General features: G+C 39.4%; 1 protein-coding gene across 5 annotated transcripts in view; it reads right to left on the reverse strand.

Moving 5' to 3' along the window:
- LOC104150624 (centromere protein J) overlaps positions 1 to 23,080 on the reverse strand; it is a 48,219-nt gene that overhangs the window by 5,588 nt on the left and 19,551 nt on the right. For 4 of the 5 annotated variants that reach the window (XM_068939181.1, XM_068939179.1, XM_068939180.1 and 1 more), the window contains 9 exons: positions 22,300 to 22,408; positions 18,225 to 18,390; positions 13,089 to 13,304; positions 10,966 to 11,112; positions 5,087 to 5,245; positions 4,175 to 4,286; positions 3,632 to 3,717; positions 3,216 to 3,371; positions 1,706 to 1,810 (listed from right to left, as the gene is read on the reverse strand). In XM_068939181.1, coding sequence (XP_068795282.1) covers positions 1,706 to 1,810; positions 3,216 to 3,371; positions 3,632 to 3,717; positions 4,175 to 4,286; positions 5,087 to 5,245; positions 10,966 to 11,112; positions 13,089 to 13,304; positions 18,225 to 18,390; positions 22,300 to 22,408 — 1,256 coding nt within the window. The remainder of the gene's footprint in view (positions 1 to 1,705; positions 1,811 to 3,215; positions 3,372 to 3,631; positions 3,718 to 4,174; positions 4,287 to 5,086; positions 5,246 to 10,965; positions 11,113 to 13,088; positions 13,305 to 18,224; positions 18,391 to 22,299; positions 22,409 to 23,080) is intronic. The other variant, XM_068939182.1, reaches the window with a different exon arrangement.

A 23,080-nucleotide genomic window follows, 5' to 3' on the forward strand; every position in this document is an offset into this window, starting at 1 on the left:
TCACTATGGCAGCTAGTGCTGTCTAGCATATATCAAATCCCATAATATAATTCATTTGGTGAAATCCAAAGAAGAATACAACTAGAAGGTGTATGTAACTTTATCGTATAGCTCCAATATTATCACACATTCCACAAAAAGGGAACAACTCCCAGCAAAACATACGGAATAAATATACTTGGCGGGGGCAAAAATATAGAATATTTCCCCAAAACAGGCACTCTAATGATTACTGAGGGCAAGATTTTAGTTTTTAAAAATCAGTTTATATAAACTTTGCTAGTTAATAACGAAAAGACCATCTTATACCTATTTAAAACAAAAATGTATGCTATAAGCAGGTCCACATAGTTTTATTTTAAGTAAGAGTTCATATCTCTTCCAACTTCTAAAGGCATCAATCCCCATTAATCCCTCTCTCGAGTCACACAAAAACTGCATCCCACCACTCAGTTTTATGAGTAAAATTCAGTGGTAAAAAAATCAGAGTGCACTATTTTCATAATTGGTTTTCTTTCAAGGATTAGAATAACAGACACTGTATTTTCTACTTCTACAAGAAGGAACTGTGATTTCACAAAGCCCATCTCAACATTAACTATAAAGGAATTGGAATCTCAAACCAGTATCCCCTGAACAACTGTTGTACCACAAAACCTGTTTCTTTGACTACCTCCTGGTAAGTACCCTTAAGCAACACCTGCACTGGCAGGGTGAGAAAAGAGGCCCAGGACTTAGCAGACACAGAAACTGAACTACTATCTTAACTTCATCTACCTAAAAGCCTTACCCAGAGCTGACAGCTGTGATCAGGCACAGATTTCCCTCAGTCAGTAGCAGAAAGACCTTGAATAGGAGAAGCCTACTTGGAGCAGTGTAGCTGAAGAGACATCTGAGACTGAGTTCACATCTGACCCCACACCATCAGTGATAGTGTTGTAAAGAGTGCTTCTCTATCAGCAGCGCAGCTAGCACTGGGTCACTTGGCTCCATTGCTGACGATCATCCCCAACACCAATGCACCAGATTTCCAATGCATAAACTCATCCACAGAATCAGTATTTCAAGATCACACCTGAGGTGCCATGCAGGAAAAATGACACTGCCACTTGGGAACATGTTGCCCAGTTTGGTGGCAAGGAGCATGGGTCCTAGGGACGATGGGCATCTGGAAGCAATTTGTAAGAAGCAGCTGAGAAATCTTTGGGGATTTTGACAGGTGGCTTGAGCAAACTGGACTAGGCTACATCAAGTGCAGAGCCTCTGACATTACTCCAGGTTTATTCAATTGCATGTAACAAAAGACTTCCCCCACAAGTGGTGAGCAACTGGCACAGTTTACTAACATTACATTCACTTCCAGGGAAATAAAGGAATGGTCTTTTATCTCGCACTGCAAAACACCATCACTACCCCTGTAGCATGTTTTTATCTCTAAACAGTATTGTTCCTTCCATCTCACAAATGAGACAGCTGAACAAAAAGGACCTGATGAAAGTCACTGAGCAAATCAGGATGGGAGGTAAGAGAGTTTAGTTACAGGACTTCCAGCTCATCAGCTACTTTATACTTGAACTCTCCTGTAAAGGAGGGACATTTCATTTGAGAACTAATTCTCCATTCCTACTTGAAGCAGTGATTCCCATCTATACTGCAGAACTATTGATGATCTCGTCAAGTCTTTCTCCTCCTTAATTTCTCTCACCTTTCCATCGCGATACTCTATTTTTTCCTGCACATCTTCCTCACTTTTTCTTCTTTGTTGGTGTAACAATGACCTTCTAGATAATATTGATTTTGGAGGCAATATCTATGAAAATATCACAGTCAGAGTTATATAAACAAAAAAGTTTTAAAAATATTTTCATTAACTTTAATCAACTATGCAAAAAAAGGTGCTTATCTTAACACACACACAGGGGAAAGCTGCCTTTCTTTGAAGTATAATCTTGCATTGGCAATAAATTTTGCTAATATTTTATTTAGAAATAGGAGTGTTTCCTATTAACTTCAATTAACTTCAGTTTGCAAAACAAAAAATAAAATACGGAGAGTCCAAAAATCTGGTGCATTTTGGGAAACTACCCTATAAGAAGTGGAGAGAATAAAAAGAACAAAGAACAGAATCATCTGTGAATATTGGGTTATTGATTTGCAAAGGAAGGTACCTGTATTAGTTGCATCCTCTTTTCCCAAGCTAATTACACGGTTCTTAGGTGCAGGTAATGCTAACTATGTAACTAAGAGCTAATCAGGATGCTACATGCCCAGTTCACTGGTACAATGAGTGCTCTTTGTACTGCCTGGCAATGGAAAGGACCCTTAAGTTAATTGACATTCAGGACATTGTTTGCTGGAGTAAAAGTCAGGCTGAAAGCATCCAGAACAATTATTAACTAATGTTAATTACAGTCTGACGATGTGGTGTATTCTGAATTGTGGGATCCAATAGAACAGTTAATTCTTCGCCCTACAGGGCAATGATGCGTTCTAGCAAAATGCTGTAAACTGGGTTTGAAGTACCCAGACCCACCCCTACAGCACAGTGTCCGCTGCACAGCACCCTTGCAAAGCTTTTGCCAGCAGAATGCCCTCTCTCATCTTAGCATTCTTGCTGTGGTGTTCTCCACAGTGGCCTCCCTTCCCTCTAAGTATAGCATCCTTCAGTTCTCCATTTCCTTTCTAATCCAGACTTCACGCACACAGGCCAAGACAGTTGGAGGTTTCTCTGGTGCTGTTGCCTGTATGTCAAAATATCTCCCAAGGACTGAGCGTGCTATTTCAGCAGAGCCTCCAGAGCACATGAGCAATGCCAGTCAACAGATTGCAAAGCCACACATTGGATAACTCCAAAGCTAGCAGTGGTACCAAAACATTAGCAAAAAAAAAAAAATCAAATTCGGTCTATCTTGCTTCAGGTTTGCTTCGGAGACAGGTACAAATCTTATGGATAGCATAATCCCTCTCCCTTCATAATAATAATATACATTATATTATACATATATATAATATACATCTAGAAAACAGAAACTATTTTTTCAGGAGATTATGATCCACTATTAGTCTCAGAAATAAAGGTTATACGTTTTAAAGTAGCCAGGAAAGAAGTGTGAATACAAGATTTTCTTTTTCACAGTGTTTTTCATCTCATTTCACAGACAGAAAGAAGACAGTTGCTGATCAGTACAAGAGCCAGAACCATAAGTTGCTCAAACCTTTCCTTCAGCCTCCAGAAAAGTAGGAGAACTCTCTGCAGGTACTTTGTTGTCATAAGCATTTATGCCATTTTTCCTGTTGATAGTCACAAAAGCCACTTTATTCCAAGGTTTAAGCATTTTTTCTGTCTTTTTAAGATTAAGAGTCTCTTCTTCCTGAGACAAAATTAACACGTTAACTAGCAACACAAATCTGTTAATGTCAAACAGTCATACAGGACTAGATTGATACCAAAATCTACTATATTATTTGTAAGCCATTACAATATTGTTTTAAAGACAGATCACCATGAGCAGATGTAAGAAAATTAAAGCCAGAAGAGCCATGTTCCCAGCTACATGGTAGTTAGCATGCTGTATATTAAAACTGAGATCACAGATGCATGGAATCATCTTGAAGTTACATAATGAAATACCTGTGTTTCTCCAATGTTACTGCAGCATGTAAAGCTACAAGTGTTGCTGTTCTGGTTATGTGAGAGGGACATTTCTTCTGAGCTATCTGAAATGGACAAAAACCTACCCATAAGAAAATGCAAATGAAAAGGGTCATTGAAAGCATATGGAAATTGCTGAATCACATTTACACACCTATCTCAGAATGTTTTTGAAAAATGCCAACTCTCAGATTCCTGCAACTTATTGCTTCTTATAGTGACAATGTTTGCTAACTGCCTGCCCATCCTCCCAAAGTTGCTTCATCCTGGACCAAAGTAGTGCAGCCCACCTCCCTTCACCACCTTCTCTGCTTCCAGGGCAACAAACCGAGCAGGTAACTACAGGCAACAGCATAATCTTCTCTCCCTCTCTTGTTGAAGTTAACTTTTTTTAACTTCTCCTAAGAACCATAGGAGAGTTTTAGTGACAATACACTGCCTGTAATCCAAAGGCTGGGGATCAGCATCTCCAAGTCATTTGCAGACCGCTATTAGCAGGCAGAAAGTTCCCATAAATCTTACCTTTTACATAAGAAGAAGAGTTAGGCTCCTTAAAATCGCTTGGATGGGAGACAGCTCCAGGTGATTTCCTGTCATCTGTCCTCTTCCCCATAGGAGAGGGCGGATGTGCAACCTGAAGCAAAATGGAGATGCACTGACATACAGCCGTGCTTCATTGTAACTTGGGAACTGTCATTGATAGGGCCCAGAGTGCACTTCCTTTTCCCAGGAGTTCAGCTATCTGCACTCAAGGCCAGCTCATGATATGGTGCAGGTGTCTAACCTTGATTCAGGCTGCTGTGATGAAAGAGACGGGGGTGAAAGAGCTGGAAGAAACCTCAGAGGGGGCTTCTTCCCCTGCTCTCTCAGGAGCTGCATTTAAGTCAAGGATCTCGCTCCTGGCCCTTGCTGGTCTGCACTGCAGCTGTGCCTGCGCTTGGCCATGCACCTCACTGATCCGAACCCAGACCCTGACCTGCCAGCCGACTTCCCAGCCTGACCGTTCTCAGACCTGCCTTGTCGCTACAAAGTTGCCTCATGACCAGGATGCTTGGCTGACCCTAACTACCCTGCTTCTCCCACAGGGCAGTGGGATGGGGCCCTTATCAGTGAGGTGGCTGCCTTGTTGCACCTTGGCCCCTGAAGAGCGCCAGCTCGCACTGCACACGGATGTTCACTGTCTGTGATCAACTGTGAACTTTTCTGAGGCCATAAGGACAGGTTCCCCAGCATTTACTCTTGCTCAGGCCTGGATGTGCCTGAATAAATCTATGCATGATCAATACCTGAGGTTATTTCTGGCAAAAGGACTGAAGTACCAGAGAAAGAAGGCCACGGTGCAGCTACGTGGAGATCGTGATCCCAATCCAGCTTCTGAACAACACTGCAAACAGGAAATAGTGACATTCCAAGTTGTCCTTGCTACTGACTTACTTTTTCTGGCTCAGAAGGTGTTACTCTTCCCTGGTGAGGTGTTCTCCTGCCAGTAGGTGTTGTGCTTCTGCTAAGGAAGCAATTAGATGATTTCTTTTCTAGATGTTCCTTTGTTACTGATCTTAAAGACTCAGTCCTTTGCACAGAGCTTTTTAGTGCCTAAAAGGTTTTGAATACATTTGTATTAAGTTGATATAAACATCTTAAAATACCACTAAAAATCCTACAACAGGTACATGATTAACTGTTCAACACTTACAGGAAAATATGAATTTCTGTATGTGAGAGCCTCCACGCAGAACAGCGTTAGTAATGGTACTCCAGGTTGCTACACACAGTATTGCACAAGCTGCCCAATTCATTTTCTAATGCCAGTCATAGCATAGATTATGCAGTTTTAAAGTATACACTATCACACTTATTTTAAAAGCAATAATGACAAGGGGATCAAGACAGGTGTAGAGAGGTACCTGTAGTCCTCATTTTTGTACAGATGGATGTCATTCTAAGAGATATCATTTCATAAATAAGAGCAATCACTGTAACCCAGGCAACCACGTACTCAGTATTTGGGTTAATCACACATGATCAGGTTCTTGATAAAGGCCTCTCAATTTTACCATTTTCACAGGCAAAGTTGTTAAATCATCTGAATAAATAGTTTGGCTTTTCTTCACTGGAAGCAAATGAATCACCATTAAATGCAAACCCTTAAATGCAAAAAGGATGCAGGGGCTGAGGAGGAAATGGCCTCCCAGCATTAAGTAAAACTTCTAAGTAAAATAATAGTTAGGCAGCATAAGATGCCAACTCATTTTGGAACCCTTTTCATGGGAGCTAGCTAAGCACAGACTAATTAACTGTCAGTGTCACTGATCCTGCTCTCAGCAAAAGGAAGGACCAGCTGGCCTCTCGAGCTTCCTTCCAGTCCTACAGATCTATGCTAACAGCTAGGCAGCGGAGAGCAGGAGTAGCTGGTGTTACTTAGAGCCTATATACACTATACAGACTTTAACAATGTGATGTTCTCCTTGTTCCCCACGTTCAGCAGTGATCCTTTAAATTTCCTAACGGGATCTTCCTCCCAGATGTTTATATCTATAGGTTTTTGTGATGCTCATGCAAACTGGATTATTCTGGAAATCTCTCAATTGTCAAATCCGATAAATAAGGATCTCTTATAGCCTTCAAAAATCACAGCTTGTATCATGTAGAGTTGGCACTCCCACACCTTGACTAACACATGAAAAACCTGGGAGGAAGCAACAAATACTCATAGATAAAGCAGTGAAAACGCAGGTACTACAAAAGGTGCAGGTGCAGGTGTTACATGCTCATTACATACTTCCAGAACTCATACTTCCCTGCTTCATAATTCTCAGAAAGAATTCTCATAGACAAGGAAAGAACAGAATCAAAGGTCCTCAAAATCCATGGCAAAATTAGACAGCAAAATCTGTCTAATAAGACTAGAAGAGAGCACGTTTCTGCTGAAAATCTAATGTGATGCACTCAGAAATCAGGTTGCTTGAAAAGAGTTGCAAGTATTATCTACTGAGGCCAGCCTGCAGATCTTCCAAGCCACACTCAGTTCCACCCTGTCCGAGGTGCCTGTGGCAGCTCTTGACTCATCGCTATATGAGATGTTCATGCTCTGCACTCCCTGGGCTCTGAGGAAACACACATTTGCCATTTCCCCTGATAAGCAACAGAAGGGGAAATACAGCTCTTTCAAAGGATATGCATTTACCCTTGCAGTTCCAAAGTATTTTAAGAGTGAGATAAATGGTGACTAGTATCTTCAGAGTTTCCAAGTGTCACCTTTAGCCTTTTTATAAACAGATACTAATGGTAAAATCCTAACAGTGGATTTGCTCTCCAGCTATAGGCTTGGAATACAGATGAAAGGAACTAGTCCTTCCTCCCAGAAGAATGCTCCTGGACACCAAAGAGGAAGACAACTGCACGACAGTGAGGATACCGCCAAGACCCCTGACTTGATCCTACCATGGTTTTCCATTTATGCTCTTCTGATTAGAAATTCCTGCCTTTTGGGAAAGTCGCCTGCTAATAAAATCAACCTGTCACAGTTCTGCCCTTCCAGCTCTGGGGGCTTCTGTATCTTTTCACTGAAGTAAATCACATAGTGTGGGATGGGGTGGGAGAAGCACGTTACATTCAAAAGCTAAAGGGATAGTATAAGCATCCTTCAAGTTATACTGAATATTTCTGGGTTTTCCATAGGTTACATAAGACAGTGACTGGCTAACAGGGAAGAGGACCTCTGTGGTCTGCCTTTGTTGCTCCGACAAGAGTCCTGAGGTTTTCAAACCTATACGCAGCCAAGCTGCTTGAAAACACTTCCTTATCAATTTAGCATCTTTAATTTTTGCCGTTATAGTCATCTCTATTATTTTTCCTGTGGAAAATGTAAGCTTGTTTCAATCTTTCAATTTTATTTTATTTTATTTTTTTTTTGCATCCTGATGGCAATAACATGTCAGATCTCTGGTAGGTCAAATGTATTATTTTGATCAGATCAGTGCCACTTCAGAAACTTGTTTTTTTTTCCTAGGTATCAGGCTGTCAACTCCAGTGCCTGGAGAAGACATAACACAATGCTTAGTCTCAAGGTATTTTTATAAATGTGGAAAATAACCAGGCTCCTCCAGTCAATCCCATGCTCCTAAGAACTGACAGAAAACTGCAAACATAGCTGTCCCAACAGCTACGCACAGCATGTCACAGCTCTCATAAACGCCTGGCTTTACACAGACTTTTTTGACATCCAGGCTCATAATAAGCGTCATCATGCAGCCGTAAAACCTGAGAAAACACACACTTTAGGCAGTAAAGGACATGAATCCCGGACTTGAAAAATACCTCTACATCTTTCTCCTGTTGCAGAACACCTTGATATGAACTCCTGAACTTTGTTCAATGTTCCCATCCTACTTTTTTTTTTTCTCTCTGGAAAACACATTTTCCCAAGTAGCTTTCTGCCCTTATCTGTGAACTTGCAGTGAGTTTCTCATCAAACATAGCTGACATGCAGTTGTTTGCATAATTCAAACTACTGCCATTGTTGTTTAAAGCCACTAAACCCTTCTCTTAGAATCAACAACCTGGCTAGCATGAGATAGCTTTATTAACGCTGTTTTTCAAAACAGTCACAGTACAGTTCAGTGATCCTATAGCAATATCCTGACCCGATTTAAACATTTTTTCCTCTCAGCATCAGATTGAAAGGAAAGATTCAGACAACCTTTCCATTGCAAATACAGCAAAGTCCACAGGTTTTGGTGCATTCATATCATCACAGCCCTTCCACATTTAACTAGGAACTATCTTCAGTGAATGGGTCAGTACAACTAAGTACACAAGAAAATTTTGTGCAAAAGAACCCTAAATTTTTTAACACTTTTTTCCCTTTTCTTAGCTTGCGCTATACTGAACTTTGGGAGGTATCTTGCATAGGTATGTTTTGGGACCACTTGAATCTTTGTAGGGGATTATCAGTTGACTCTATTCAGCTATACGTATGTAACCAAAATACAGCATGGTCAACACTCAGCTTAGCTATATTGCTCAGATAATTTGATCTGGGTTATAAATGGCTGCAAAAAATTGGAAAGTCTGGCTTTTAACTCCAGTTAGTTAGCTTCATTAAAGCCTACATTTTCTCTCAACCCTTTTAGGGCTCTTTGTTGCCCATCCAACCGGAATTTCAGTTAGATATTTTCCCATTATTCCTCACTCGACTATGACTGTAACTCATATATTTAATGAGCCTAGAAATGAGGCCTGAAAGAATCAGTAATTATATGTAGTTAAGGGGCACAGTAAAGCCATCTTTGGTCCAGTCCCAGCTAGCTTTAATTAAAATACCTTATACAGCTATACAAGTGTTCCTGTGACACATGTCTCTGCTTTATATTTGTCTAGATGCACAGAATCTTTTAGGACAAGCGTCCACCTGCTAGCAAGAGCTTACACACAAAGGAAATACAAGTGAGTCACTATGTTCAGATCTGTGTATTACTATTACACAGATTTCGTCCTTCCTGGTTCTTTGTACTACTTTTTAATGTTCTGTTTACTTGAGTGTTCATTTCCTGATTCAAATAATCAGCAGCCACTCTGGCAACTACCACCCGATCAGATAAAGAACGCGTGTCTCTGTCAGATATTTCAGAGTTCACTCAGGACATCTGGGCACTATTCCCATCAGTCTATCTCATGCTTGAGCTGGATTCCCGTTGGACTGGACCCAATACTGGTTATATTATGAAGGCTCAGACAACAGCTAGCCTAGAAGTCTGCTGTCCTCAGCTTCCCCCTTCTCTGAACTGCTGCTGAAGACACAATTTTTTTCACATGTTGCTGAGCACTCTACAAGGAAAATGAACTTAGCAAGCCTAAGGGAGTCTCTATGAAGAATGAATGTTTCTGTGTTTTCCTCATTTCACAGGAATGCTGGGGATGTTCAAAAGAAAAACTCTTTCATACTTTGAAAACCTTCGGGATAAGCTAACAATTAAGACCAAAGATAGCTTTTTGCCCTTGCCGCCCATCTTAGCTGCAGATAGTATATCTCACATCACTATGCTGGTTCATAACTCTGTGCACCTCAGCACTCAGTGACAAAGAGATCCTGGCTGTAGAAGGGACTGTGGAGGTCCAACATCAGTATAGAAGAAACAAAACAATTTCCTGCACTAAACCTATCAAACTTCTGATTTCTAAATGGCATATACTGTTTAGAAAGGTAGCCAGTCTTGAAAGCAGACACCTAGTATCTGTGTCCCATTCAGAAGGTATGACTTCTGACATGGCTAACTCTGCTTTCTTATGCATATTCAATTTAGAGTTGTGCTTATGATCACCTTTTTTCATATCCAGTACCATGAAAAATTCATTGAAGCCACTGCCTGCTGAATTTCAAGTCACACATTATCATTATCACTACAAGAGACTAGGAGCCCCCTGCCTCATCTGACATGCTTTAAATTTCATTTCAGTGAAACAGGTAGGGAATGGTAGCGTGTTGGCTAATCTGAGCTAGTTTTTGCTGTAGCCAATGGCATCTGTTCCTATAGACCACTAATAGACCACTAATTTCCAACAGATAGGAGCAATTTCAGAGAGGCTGTTCACTGGAACAAACCACAGATTTTGGCTAAGTGTGAACAAAAGGAAGGACTTGTAACTATCAAGACACCCAAAAAATAAGAAATATGAAGCCAAGAGAAGGAAAAGCACAGCAAGATATCTAAATATATATATATATATATATATATAAAATAAACTGTAAGATGTGTTAAGCAATTCAGTAAGCAAGCTGTAGAAGAGCAGTCATAGAGCTACCATTCAGAAGCAAACGTCTAAAAAGCTAAGTAATTTTCCCACTGACTTTATCACGCACAAGGGCACTAGAGATAAATTTGTATTTTACACACAGGGCAAATTCTGTGGCATCTTATTGCCTCGAAAGGCAAAATATTGGATTTATGCTTCACTGAGGCAAGGTTGGAAAGAGCTCCTCTAAGTGGAGTCCCCATGGTACTGCAGCCTTACTCTGTGGCACTTCTCTGTAAAACCAAGCTCTGAAGCAGCAGGTACAACGGATTCTGAGTACACACGCAAATAATAGGCAATTCAGTTAGGAAAGGGAGAACGGATTTTTTCTCCTGCTATTGCAAAACTGGAAGACAAATACAGGCAAAGTCATGCTGAATCACAGCACAAACCCACTGCAAAAAGCATGACTATGCTTATACAGACACTTTCATTTGCACAAACTTTGATCCCAAAGAGCAGTCTCTAAAATAAATAGTCAAAACTGTGGAAATGTAACTACTGGCAACAGGAATGCATACTTTGCTATTCGCATTTCTGAAGGAAGGTTTCTGCAAAGATGTCTTCATCCCCACAGGCGTGATGCTGTGGCTTTTGTGACTGTCTCTCCATGATCTTTCTTCTTGTTTGGATGAAGATGATGTCTCTCGCAAAATGGCTTCTGCAAGCTAATGGAGAATTTCTTATAAATACATAATTAATAATTTAAGCTGCTTCTAGTAGAATCAGACACTTAAATCTGGCAAAAATAAGGAAAAACTCTCAAAACCTTCAGATTTTGTGTCATAATAAATGATGTCATCTAAGTATACTGATAGCCATTATTCAGAAATCCTAGGATGGTGGGCAACTTCAGTTGTTTCTTTCAAAGCAAAGATACCCAGAGAGGATGCTAGTCTCTCATTATGAAAACACTACAACTAGCATATTTAATGGCTCAAGATTGAAACCTAACCCCTATATATTTAAACAATGAATGAAATTCCACATCTTGTTGTGCTGATGTTCCCCAACATCAGACACAGCAGTCTTTATAATGTAGCACCCTAGCATCTTTACATACAAATCCTAATGCCTGGCAAAGCATCCTCATGCCAGGCAAGAATTACTCTCACACAACAAAAATCTTCAGTGGCTTCAGTGAAAGCTCTACATCACCAAACGTCCCAAAGCAATGGCAATAATAGACAAATCTGTCCTGCAACAGAAGTGAATTGGCGTTTTCTTACCCTTGCTTTTACTGGAATTTTTATATCATTTATTCTGCACATGTGAGTCTAATCTTTTTTTTTTCTCTGACCTTAACAATATATGAAAGGATGAGCCATACTAAAAAATAGGTTTGGGCAAATCAAAAGTAAAGTGAAATGCTAACTTGAAATGACATTTTCAAATGAATGTAACAATGTTAGGTGATAAGTCTCATTAATGAGAACATTAAAATCAAATAGAAAGGGAGATCAAAAACTTGTTCACTACATAAATAGAGAGACAGGTTAATTGTCATTCTAACATGTTTTAAAGATATATTAACAGAAATTAGATACAAATTAGAGAAATATCTAGGAGTTAAGGGCTAGATTCAATTCTCTCCTAGAAGCTGGCTCTCTGTGGAAGATTCATCTCACCAGACTGCACCGTCTAGAAGACTGTTACCTATTCTAGTTCCCCTCTCTCACATAGGATGAAATTAATTGCTCTTTGAAGGCACCTATTTTTCTCTCTTGAGCATACAAGGAGATGAAATGACCAACTTAAACCAGAGTTCTGCCTTTTGAATTCTAGTTTGAACCATTTAATTTCTCCAGATTGCTTTCCCCTGTGTAAGGAGATAATAGCATTCTTCTCCCTCCCAGTGTGCTGTAAGATGAACATAATAAATGCCGTTACTCAGTTCCATAGTAACGTAACAAGGGACCCTACAAATTTATTAAACAAATGAGATACTGAATGAAAAAGGGCAATAGAAACTGTTAAACTACGATTAAACCTCTTTGATTTCAGAAGATCACCAGAGACATTTGAACTAGCCAACTGCATTTTCCACCCTGCTCCTCTTCCCTGCTCCACCCCAGTGCAACTTCCATTCAGTAGACCAACTTCTGCTTTTGTAAGGCAGGCCACCTTGAGTGTTTTCTCCACGGAAAATTTACAGAACAAAATAAGAACTGAAATGAGGCTTACTAAAAGGTCCCACTATATCTATTGCTGGCAACCAGCCTGAAGCTAGCTCAAGGGGTGTTTTATTGAAAAAGTAAAAGTTATTATATACATAAAGAGTAGAATTCATCTCATTTGGCTTTAGTTGACTAAGAAGTTAGGTACTTCATGTAACTTACTTATCTAGGCTCCCTCCCTTGTCAGTGGAGGGAGACAGGTACCATCTGTCCTGATATAAGTGCCTGAGATAGGTGGTTTACATCACCTGGTGGAGGTACACACCTCACAGATAATTAAGATCCTAACGGAAGAGTCCCAATATACAAAGAGTATATTTAAACATGGCTTACTATAGAGCTGATTTTTACCTCCTGCAGGCTAACCATGGAAGTAGTAGAGGAACAGTACTCATGCATGCCTGCTCAAAAGAAAAACTAAACCTGAATTTTTCAAACAATATTAAACAGGTAATTTCTTCCACTACCGGGGTCTCCGATTTTCTGTGCATGAAATTCACAGCTCCTGGGCTTTTTTCCACTTTCAGCCTCTGATGCTCTGCAACTCTGAGCTCATCTCGAAGCTCCATGTTCTGTCTGGTCAGCGCCTCTACCTGGTCTCTTAGCTTGCTGTAGGCAGCATGCCAGCAGGACTCATTTCTCTTGAACTCCTCTTGAAGTCCTGCAATTTGCTGCTTTAACATCTGCCAATAGGAAAAAAGTGTGCCATGTCATTGCATGGCTCTGGACGAGGCATGCCCATTTTACACATCCAGAAAGAAGCATGGAGAATTTTATTCTGCTTAAAGGTCTAGTGCAATATTTAAAGAACACATTTGAAATGATCTTTAAAAAAAACCACTGAAAACTCCTGTATTTAAAACAAATTAATTCTCTCACCCACACATTTAGCCTATTGCAAAAGAAAAATGAATGCAAACATAAATGATTGCCTAAGAGTATGTCTTAGGTGTCTTGGCTCCTTGAGCTAGTTTTCTTCATGGTATTGACTCAGTCAAATGGTTTGCACTTGACTGTGAATATTTTCTTGTCTGGAATGGCTAGATTATAAAGCTAGAATTGCTCACAAAACTCATTGAGGCTAGCTTCAAGCATAACACAGGCCATAGTATCTCATGCAATAACTTACACACAGAATCCACCAACTTTCTAGATAACTGTATGTTGTCCCTTTAAAGTTAAAAAGACACAATATATTCCTACCTGAATACAAATACATATGTACCTTCAGTATCCAAACAACAGATCTTATTATGCACTGTTCTACTAGAAACAACGAATTGTATGCTATTACAAAACATTTCACTGTGTAGGTACTGGTAAACCATCATCTCAATCTTTTCTGGATAAATTACGTTTAGAACTAAAAAACAAAACCCAGTTATTTCTGCTTCTTTTTTTTCCCTAATTATTCCCAATTTCTCATGAACTTTTTTTGAGAAACAAAAAAAGCTATAATTTCAGAAATGCTTTTACCAATGCCATATAGAAAAATAACACCATCTCATTCTGCCAACTTAATATTCATCTTCATATACCTGGAACTGCTACTTGTCCACTTAAACTTAGCATTTCACTAAGCTATAGTGTAAGCAATTCACCTAGAATGTCTTTTCCTGGACCACATGCTGGTCTGTATAATCACATTTTCTTCTTATCCTTCTTCATGTTCAAACATCTGTTCTTCAAAATATCTTTTTACTACTCTGTATCACCACACTGCATCTTTTCCAATATACTATTTTGCACTGCTTTAGTTTAACCTTTGGTAATAGATTAAAGGTTGCAATTTCACCCCTCCTCTCCCACTTTCCAAGATTTCAAGCACATACTCTCTCTTCAACATTGCAATGCAATAGATATTTTATTCGTTAGGGTACTATGATAGGAACAGGTTATCAAGAGGTTTACTTAACAAGGGCAGCAGTATGTTATCAGGCAGAGGACAAGTCAAAGATGCTACATTTATATGCAGATCAACAGTGAGGATTTCATGGCACCACTGAAGAAGTGTGAAGAAAGCACAAATAAAATATGTAGCTAACAGGAAACAAAGTAAACACACAAAAAAAAGGAGGAAGAAGAAGAAATGACTGTGTAAGTGGGGGGGTAGAAAAGAAGTGAACATGGGAACAGCTGAGGTAGGCAAGGAACAGACAGCAAAAATGCAGAAACAGGTGGCTGAGAAATATCTGAAAGACAGAAGAGAACTGAGAAAGTGCTGAGAAGAAAGTAAAAGGAGCTTATCTGAGATGTGCCAGGGATGTTGATCAAATGCAGACAAACAAAACACTTCAGAGACGCTCATTTTTGATGGTAACGGATAAAGAACCGAATACAGAGACTAAGGATATTGACCACAGTGCAGAGCTCTTCAGCCAGTTTTAAATGAGCTAGTCCAGGTATGATAAAAGGTCTAGCCTTGGCAGCATAAAGTTCAGCAAACACAGCAAAACCCACTTGAGAGACAACAAATTTCCCTGCACTGAGCAAAACGGTTAATCAGCATCTAATCCTCTCCATACTATGCGGTACTCATTGGCGTGACAATACTCTTACAAAGAAAACAGAGGGAGGTCTGTGTGAAGAAAAAGCAGGAAATGAAAATCAATCATGCAAATAAGCACCATTAAATGTAGATGTTTCCAAAAAAAAGGCAAGGTATGTCTTACAATCAAAACTGGCAGTTCATCAGCTTCTCATGCAGTGATAAGGCCACATGGTCAGTTGAACAGTCCCCACAAACAGCAGGGAATAGCAAAGACATAATTTTTAATTGAGCTAAGGGAAATGGAAATAATGAAATTTGGTGCACCTTGGAGTTGACTTTTCCATACGCATGCGTCACTATAATTTTTCTCTATATTCTTCTTCTACACTCCCCCATGCTGTCTCCAAAACTCAGTCCTCCCCTTTGTTCAGAGCACTCATGCTGGATATTGAAACTGTGACACCAGTGGAGTTAAGCAAGAACTTTAGTTTGCTCTGCAGTCAACCAATTGTCCTGTGTACTCCCTTCTTCCTGCTTTCCCTTCATTTGTGTATCTGCCTAATTCTGTCCTTCTCATCATCATCCTTTCTTTGCTGTGAACTGCCCATTGTCAGAAGTCCGTACATCAATCAGCCACTTTCAAGAGCAGACAGACATGTTGAACATGAAAATCTCACAGGTAAGTGACTCAATGATTTACAACTGTTCTGCTGCAAACTGTAATTTTTGAATGTCAGCTCTTTATGCTGACAGGTGGGAACAAAATAACAAAATAATTCTATCAAGCTTCATTTCTAGGGCTAGACCTAGTCAGAAAACAGAATTAGTCCTCAGTAGAAATTCTAACGACTTTTAAAAAACCTAGGTGGAAAAAAAGCTTGTTTCAAAATATTTTGCGGAGAGGATATTCAAAATATTTTCATTTAAAATGCTAAAATAGCCTCACTGAAACTATTTAAATTTTCATGCTGTAAATGTTTCACTTAGAGAAATATGAAACATGAGCAGACAAACCACTATCTATAGTACCAAAATTACGTATTTCAAAAACATACAAATGAAAAGCAAAAAGTATATAAAGTTTGAACAAAGTACTATCTTGCCATTTTGACGTGTTTCAAAACTTTTCTGGTCAAGAATTTCATTGAAATTGGCAGGTTCCTGTCAAGCGTATCAGTTTAGATCAAACATCCTTTTGCAGCAGAACATCGTTCAGTCCAACTTTTCTTACTAGGGATCATAGCCACAGATATTCAAATATGACTTTATTGCTAAGGAGAGTGAAACAGAGGATCCAAATAGATGGAATTCTCCTAAAGGAATTTAAAAGAATTTGCAATGAATGACTGAGGAAACTGAACTTGAGAGCACCTACAGGAAACCTGGAGTTGGAAGAGAGCATTACCATCCAGGACTGCTACCATTCACGATATGGTAGCAAGTAGCTCAATGATACCAAGATCCTACCGAGCAATAACTGTAGTTCATGCTTCCTATCCTCTCAAATTAGAGACAATTCAGTTCCAGTAGAGCATAATTTTATCTTGGTTGTGCATATCGTTTTTCTCACACCTGGACTATGCTACTGCAGTTCACCAGAGCATGAAGTTGACAAGATTTGATCAGATTCTTTCAAATTCTTATTAAAAACAAATGTTGTAACGCATCTCTTCAGCAAAGCCAGACAAATCAATGGCCTCCAGAGCTTATTCTAGCTTTTGGGTATAATTCTTTGCCTACATCTAAATGAGCATACTAATGATGCTTGAGCTGGTTTTCCCTTTTCAAGGACGCTAATTTTTCAGTCTATATATCATCTCCTACCTTACATTCTTTCATCCAGCAAGAGTTTTTTGAGTCCTAACCTTTCTGCGTACTTAGCCGACATATGGACTGAGCCTTACATCTAGTAAGAAGCAGATAACATGCCTTTGCTGGATATTACGCTTTCTCAGTGATACTAACCACTTCAAACCAATTTCACTAAATTTACATGAAATTCACGCTTCCTTTCTGTTTCTCATTACTCTGGTAAATTCATTATTCTTTTCTTACATTGAGTTATCAGAGATTACTGGTGACACAGATGTTAGAGAGCGTGCTCTGCCTCCCATAGGTGCTTTGGGGAATTTCTAAGGACACTGAGATCCCATTTCACTGATCCTCCTCAGGAGATTTCTATGCCTTTATCAGAGACTACAGATAGCTCTTCGGAGACAAGCTTTGGAAAACAGGTTATCTTTGCATCAGTAGGTTTCATGTGAAGTAGGCAGAACACAAATTAGCTGTCAATAGGTGCAGAGCTAGAGAAAAAGCTGATTAAAAGAACTACAGAGTTCTGGAGAAACCTCTGAAGGTGAATTTGGAAGCCTGGGTCGTCTATAAGAGCAGATAAGGCAGGCAGCAAAGGGATTGATTGAATAGGTGTATTTACGTAACTTTAGCTCCCAGGACTGATTTTCATGTAAATGTAGCATAATTAGTAAACAAGCTACTCCTAAATTATTTTTATGTTCAGAAAGTACAATGTGAACTACTCATATTTTTGTCTTGAATGCGCCCTGATGTCTCTTGAAGGCCAGTGTCCAGCATCTCACACTCAAGTTCTAAGTGATCTAGAGCCTTTTTAGGATGAATGTGGGATTTGATGAGGCAGGTTAGGCTGTTAAATTAGATACATGGCTAGATATATTCCAGGTACCAGAAAAACAAAGATCAGGATAGTTAAAAATCTTCACAAAGATTTCAAGTCCAGTATGGCAGGAGATGGACATTTTTCAAGAGCCAGTTCAAATCTGGAAAAATCAGTCCACAGAAATATAAAGAAAAAGGGAGACCTCACAACCTTCTGTACCAAATAGAAGACACATTTCTTCAGCCTATTTCCTCTTATTATTATAAAAATAGTGGGACGTACATTTAAAACAAAAACTAAAACAATGACCTATTAACACAAAAAAATCTTCATTGTACACACAGCCGTCCCCAAGAAGTAGCAGAAGAAATGGCCACCTGTGACTAATGGAAGGATTCAGGTACTACCATAAGATGCCTGCACTGAAGGACATACATGGAAGAGAACAGTGCATTTACTCTACAGAAGACAGCTTACTTGTATTTCTTCTGATTTCACATTTTCTCCAGTGACTCTAGCTCTTCCTTTGAACTTGCTGTGTTCAGCTTTTTCTTTCTGCAGTGTTTGAATTTGCTCTCTACTGTATTCCAAAGGGTGAATTAGCTCCTGGTTCCCGATGGTCTCAAATTCATCCATTCGTGTTCTGTTCAGAAGGTAAACAAGGCGTATAAAGCTGGCATAAAGACTATAACCAAGGACCGTCTTTAGATAGCTCTTTTGTAGGCATGGTTTTTGGAGGGTTTGAGCATGTCCTAAATACACTAACTTTTCTCTGGAAGAGATCAGCACTTCTGAAAATTCAGGTCCTTTGTCATTGAGAATGCTCATGCACAAGTTTGGCTGCAGAATTTATTCTACTAAGCAGATGGAAACAATTCTCATTGGGGTTTTCTTTTTCAACAGCTCAATTACCACTAAATTAGAGGCTTTCAAACTCATTTTCTGTGCACAAGGAAAGCTAAATTAGGGCAGATTTGCAGAAGGCATGGTTCATCCCTTGGCACTGCACTTATGGAGATGAAGCGCTTGACCATGCAAGGCTGGGGACTGAGCTGTACTTCCAGCAGCCCCATCATTCCCACAGATGAGAACACTCATGCACCTGCATGGAAGGAGGCAAAGCACTTTGCTTGCCATAGTAAACTCCAAGTGTTAAATGTGGAAGCTCAGTACCAAGAAGACATTTTGCTTTCAAACCTAAGGTGTCAAGGCATGAGTAGTCTGGAAGTGTACTTAAAGACTTGGCAAGAGCTTAAGAGCATAAATCTTTGTGTAGCCCCAAATGCAGCATATTTGTAGGACTGTGATACAGCTGCTTAGTTCATTTTTAATATGATATTAAATTATACATTAGCTTTCTGCTTCAGCTCACTTCATGGCCCACAGCCACCATCTGGCCATCAGTATTACTTGAAAAGAAATGAGAGCTACAGGAGGCAGCCATGACCTCGTGTTTTCCTCTCAGCAATGGAGTTTCCCACTTCAGAGGAAAAACACGAAAGCTCACAATGCTTCTAAGAAATAAATGGGCTTCCCATATCCTGCTGCCCATTACATTTATTACGTAATTCTAAGTTTTGGTTGTGTTCTATGTTAAATGAGACCATCTAATATTCTGATTAAATGCGTGTTAAAAATGTCTCATCACTATTCAATAAAATTATTAACGCTCCTCATATTAATCCAGTTAAATTATCAAATATAGCTCCTGCATGATTATGTCCAGCCCACCACTTCTCTGAATCCAGACCAGCTGCTCTGAAATACGGTCTACTTGAAGAAAAGCAAGAATCAAGTTTTATATAAAACATCTTCCACCAAAGACTGAACAGTGCTATCTTAAGCTTCTTGCACCCAGTAAAATAAAAGCCAGGGAGCTATGCCCTCCAGCATCTCAGCTGGTATCAACTTCTTCATAATTACACAAGAGTTACATCTGTACAAGTAAACTAATCAGAGCTGGAGCATGAACCCAAGTGTGGCATTGCCCACAGTACAACATTGCTGATCTCTGGTTTTGGCACGGGCCAGCTACCATTCCACTAGACGACGCCTAGTAAGGTTAGTGCAGGCCAGGAATCGTTCCCAATAGGCAGCTTGGATGTAGCCATCCTGGTCTGCAGGGTAAGACAGCCTAGCTGTATGGAGGTGTTATGGTTGCCTCAAGCCAACAGCCCCTACCCTCGTGAGATGTAATAACTGCAGATACCAAAAGCAAGCACAGCAAAACCTCTTAGGAGACTTAGATATACCACAGTTCATACTTCTGCTGTAAACTGCAAATAGGAGCGAGGTGTCCATCAGAGATGTAGAATGGAGAAAAAAGGCTAAGTATTTTGTACCAACTCATGTTCTTGCACGACTCCCGAGCGTACCTCTACATGAGGCACGCTGCAGTGAGCTAGCTGTGAGGCAAAAAGCATGCATACCTGAAGCAAAGGTCACTTTCCAGCAAAAAGCCTCTTAGCCAAAGGCAGATGGGGAAAAAAATGATGGCTACTGCTGTGGATCCATGAACAGTGTGGATTCAATACTACAAGCAAGTTATATATTGCAAATGGCAGACAATTTGTCCTTGTGGAGGGAACTTAAATGATCGTCACCGAATCCTCCAATTAATATCAAGAGTCAACAGCAGCAATTCCCTCAGCGCTGCCTGGGAACTGCAACTGGTCGCTCTCCTGGCTCTGTTAGGCACAAGATAAAGCCTACACGCTACACCCCAACTGTTTTAAACCTCTTGCCTAAATCTTTCATGCCTGCAAAGGTCTAAAAACAAAGTACTTGGAAACCAAAGGATGGATAGATTGGGCAGGTCCAGGCACGTCATGTTGCTTTCAAAAGGATTTTCATTGCTTTCAGTGAGCATAAATCATCAACATGGCATACGTGAAGTGCTATTGCTGCAGTTACTAGCTAGGGTTCCTGACAGGCTTACTTACCTTAAAAATACAAAGCAAATTCTCAGATTGCATAAATTAGCACAGGGCCAATGCAATCAAGGAGGATAAGCTGCTGTTCACAATTAGTTTTAACTCATAAATTAGAAAAAGGAAATTAAAAGATGCACACATCAAACTTTTCATGCATTTTTGGATAAACATCTGTGTGAAAATGTTAGGAGCTACTGTGGTTGATGACAGGAATAAGTCCACTAAAATTTCATTTTAAAACCTGTGGTATTATGAAACATCAAAGTACTGCCATCTGTAAGGCAGCCTCATTGGGAAGCACTGCCAGCAGACAGAGAACACAGTGCTGGCAGAGAGCATAGCGTAGTCATTCTGCACCAGTATATCATTCCACAGCCAAAATTAACATCAGAAAAAGTAAAAGCTGCACCTGGTTTCATTCGTAGTTTTATAAACTGCCCAATCCCACAAATATTCACATCTGGCACCCCTATCACAGTCAGCTGGTGATCAAAGACAAGATGGATCTTTAATGAAGCCACTTATTTTAAGATATGCAAAGGCATTTTGCTGAAAGATAGCTATGAGAGGAAATCATACAGACTAATAAATATAATTCTGAAATACCATTTTGCACTAATCACACGGTCTTTGAAATCAAGAGAAATGGACAAACAGTTGTGAAAAATAATTTCTTAGTTTGTACTATCTATTAAAATAAAAGGCTGAATCAATAAATTATTCTTACTTTAGTACAAACCAAATTCACATACCTATTAAGAACCAGGCTGTAAACGTAAAAAGAAAAAGAATCTCATCTGTTTTTAGAGTAGATGGCACACAGTAATTTCTAATAGATTTCATCATTTCAAAAAATAATATATTTGATTTGATTGTAAACCTACTAAAATTTTATTACAGTTACTATACAATTTCATTGCATAACCTGTAATTAGTTACAGTTGTGAAAGCACTTCCATTCCAAACTCCATAATTTCAAAAACTTATTTCTTCCAGGGATTTTGTGCTAAGGAATTATTTCCCTTCTTTGCAGATGTGAAAAACAAAACAAAGCAATTTGCAGCACTTCTATTGTGTTTTAATAATTATAAAAGCAACTCTTGAAATTTCAAGTTTGTCATTTATGCAGTATCAAACATATCCTTGGTCTTGTTTATATGTGTTTATGAAATTACAATGCTGGTGGCATTGGCATGTGCTATACATTTTTTTGTCAATTTTGGAAATACGGGCTATGCTTGAGTCAATGTGACATGAGAAGTTTATCCTTTAGCCCATTAGAGGCCTAATCCCGTAAAATGAAATATCCTCAGTTCTTACTGATTTCAGTGTAATGTGAAGATGCTCTGCAACTTATAAAAAGCATTTGGCACTACTCAGCTTTAAGCCTAAAAATGCACCAGCATTTTCAGAGGTGGCCCCTTCAGTCAAGCCCTTCACTGTGTTTAGATATCTAGACAGTTTCAGTTTTCAGCACTTCAGTTTTCAGAGGCTACATGGCTGCCCTGGAAATCAGGTTAGCCAGTAAAAATGAATTTAGCAGTCTCATTTTAAGGATCCTGAAGGAAATACTGGCCTTACCTCATGCTCAAATAGATTTTTGGTTGATCCAGATTTACCTGAGAAAATGCCTTGCTTTCTCTTGTTCTTCTCTCATCCTAGTCAGTGAAGGGGTTCCTCCAAGATATATATCAGTCTCTACTCCTCTGGTAAGGATGTTCTGAGTTTCTTTTATAAAGACAATCATGTTAGCACACAAAAATCTCTGAATACTGACAAACCTTGTCTACGCATTTAAAACCACAAACCGACTGTATAAGTACAGAAGTTTTACTGCTTAACCTTTCGAACAGAATTAACTTATTTGTGCCTAATTATGCAGCATTCAGTTCCCAGCATAGCTCTTCTTGGTGGAATCCAAGCTCTACTGAACATGACAAGTGAGTAGATTCGGGGATATATCAGTATCAGGGGATAACTCCTTACTGGGTATGTGAATGTCAAGTGATAGGTTAACCTTATTTTGAATGCAATTATCAGATAGGCCTCAGGTACGAGTATTTTGTAACAAGAACTCGACATGGGGTAGAGATATTATGCTTAGCAAGCTGTGACAGAGCAATTGAGAACCATCAGAAATGAAAGCTTCTGCCTCAGTTATTGCTGCAGGCAGGACAACTGATTTTGATTGACTCTAAACAAAGAGATAGCTGGGGGTTTGAGATGAGGAGACAATCTGAAGGACATTTCTTAGGAAATCACCATTTTCCACTGATGTGAAGCATTCTGTTTTAGGAGCAAAATATGCACATCTGAAAAATTCTTTTGCCCAGCTTGTGACTCTTTTTTTGAAATCACATTATATCTGAAGAGTGTTAACAGAAAATGTGGACCTCCCGC

This window comes from Struthio camelus, chromosome 3, assembly GCF_040807025.1.
Source record: "Struthio camelus isolate bStrCam1 chromosome 3, bStrCam1.hap1, whole genome shotgun sequence".
NCBI classification, from domain to species: domain Eukaryota; kingdom Metazoa; phylum Chordata; class Aves; order Struthioniformes; family Struthionidae; genus Struthio; species Struthio camelus.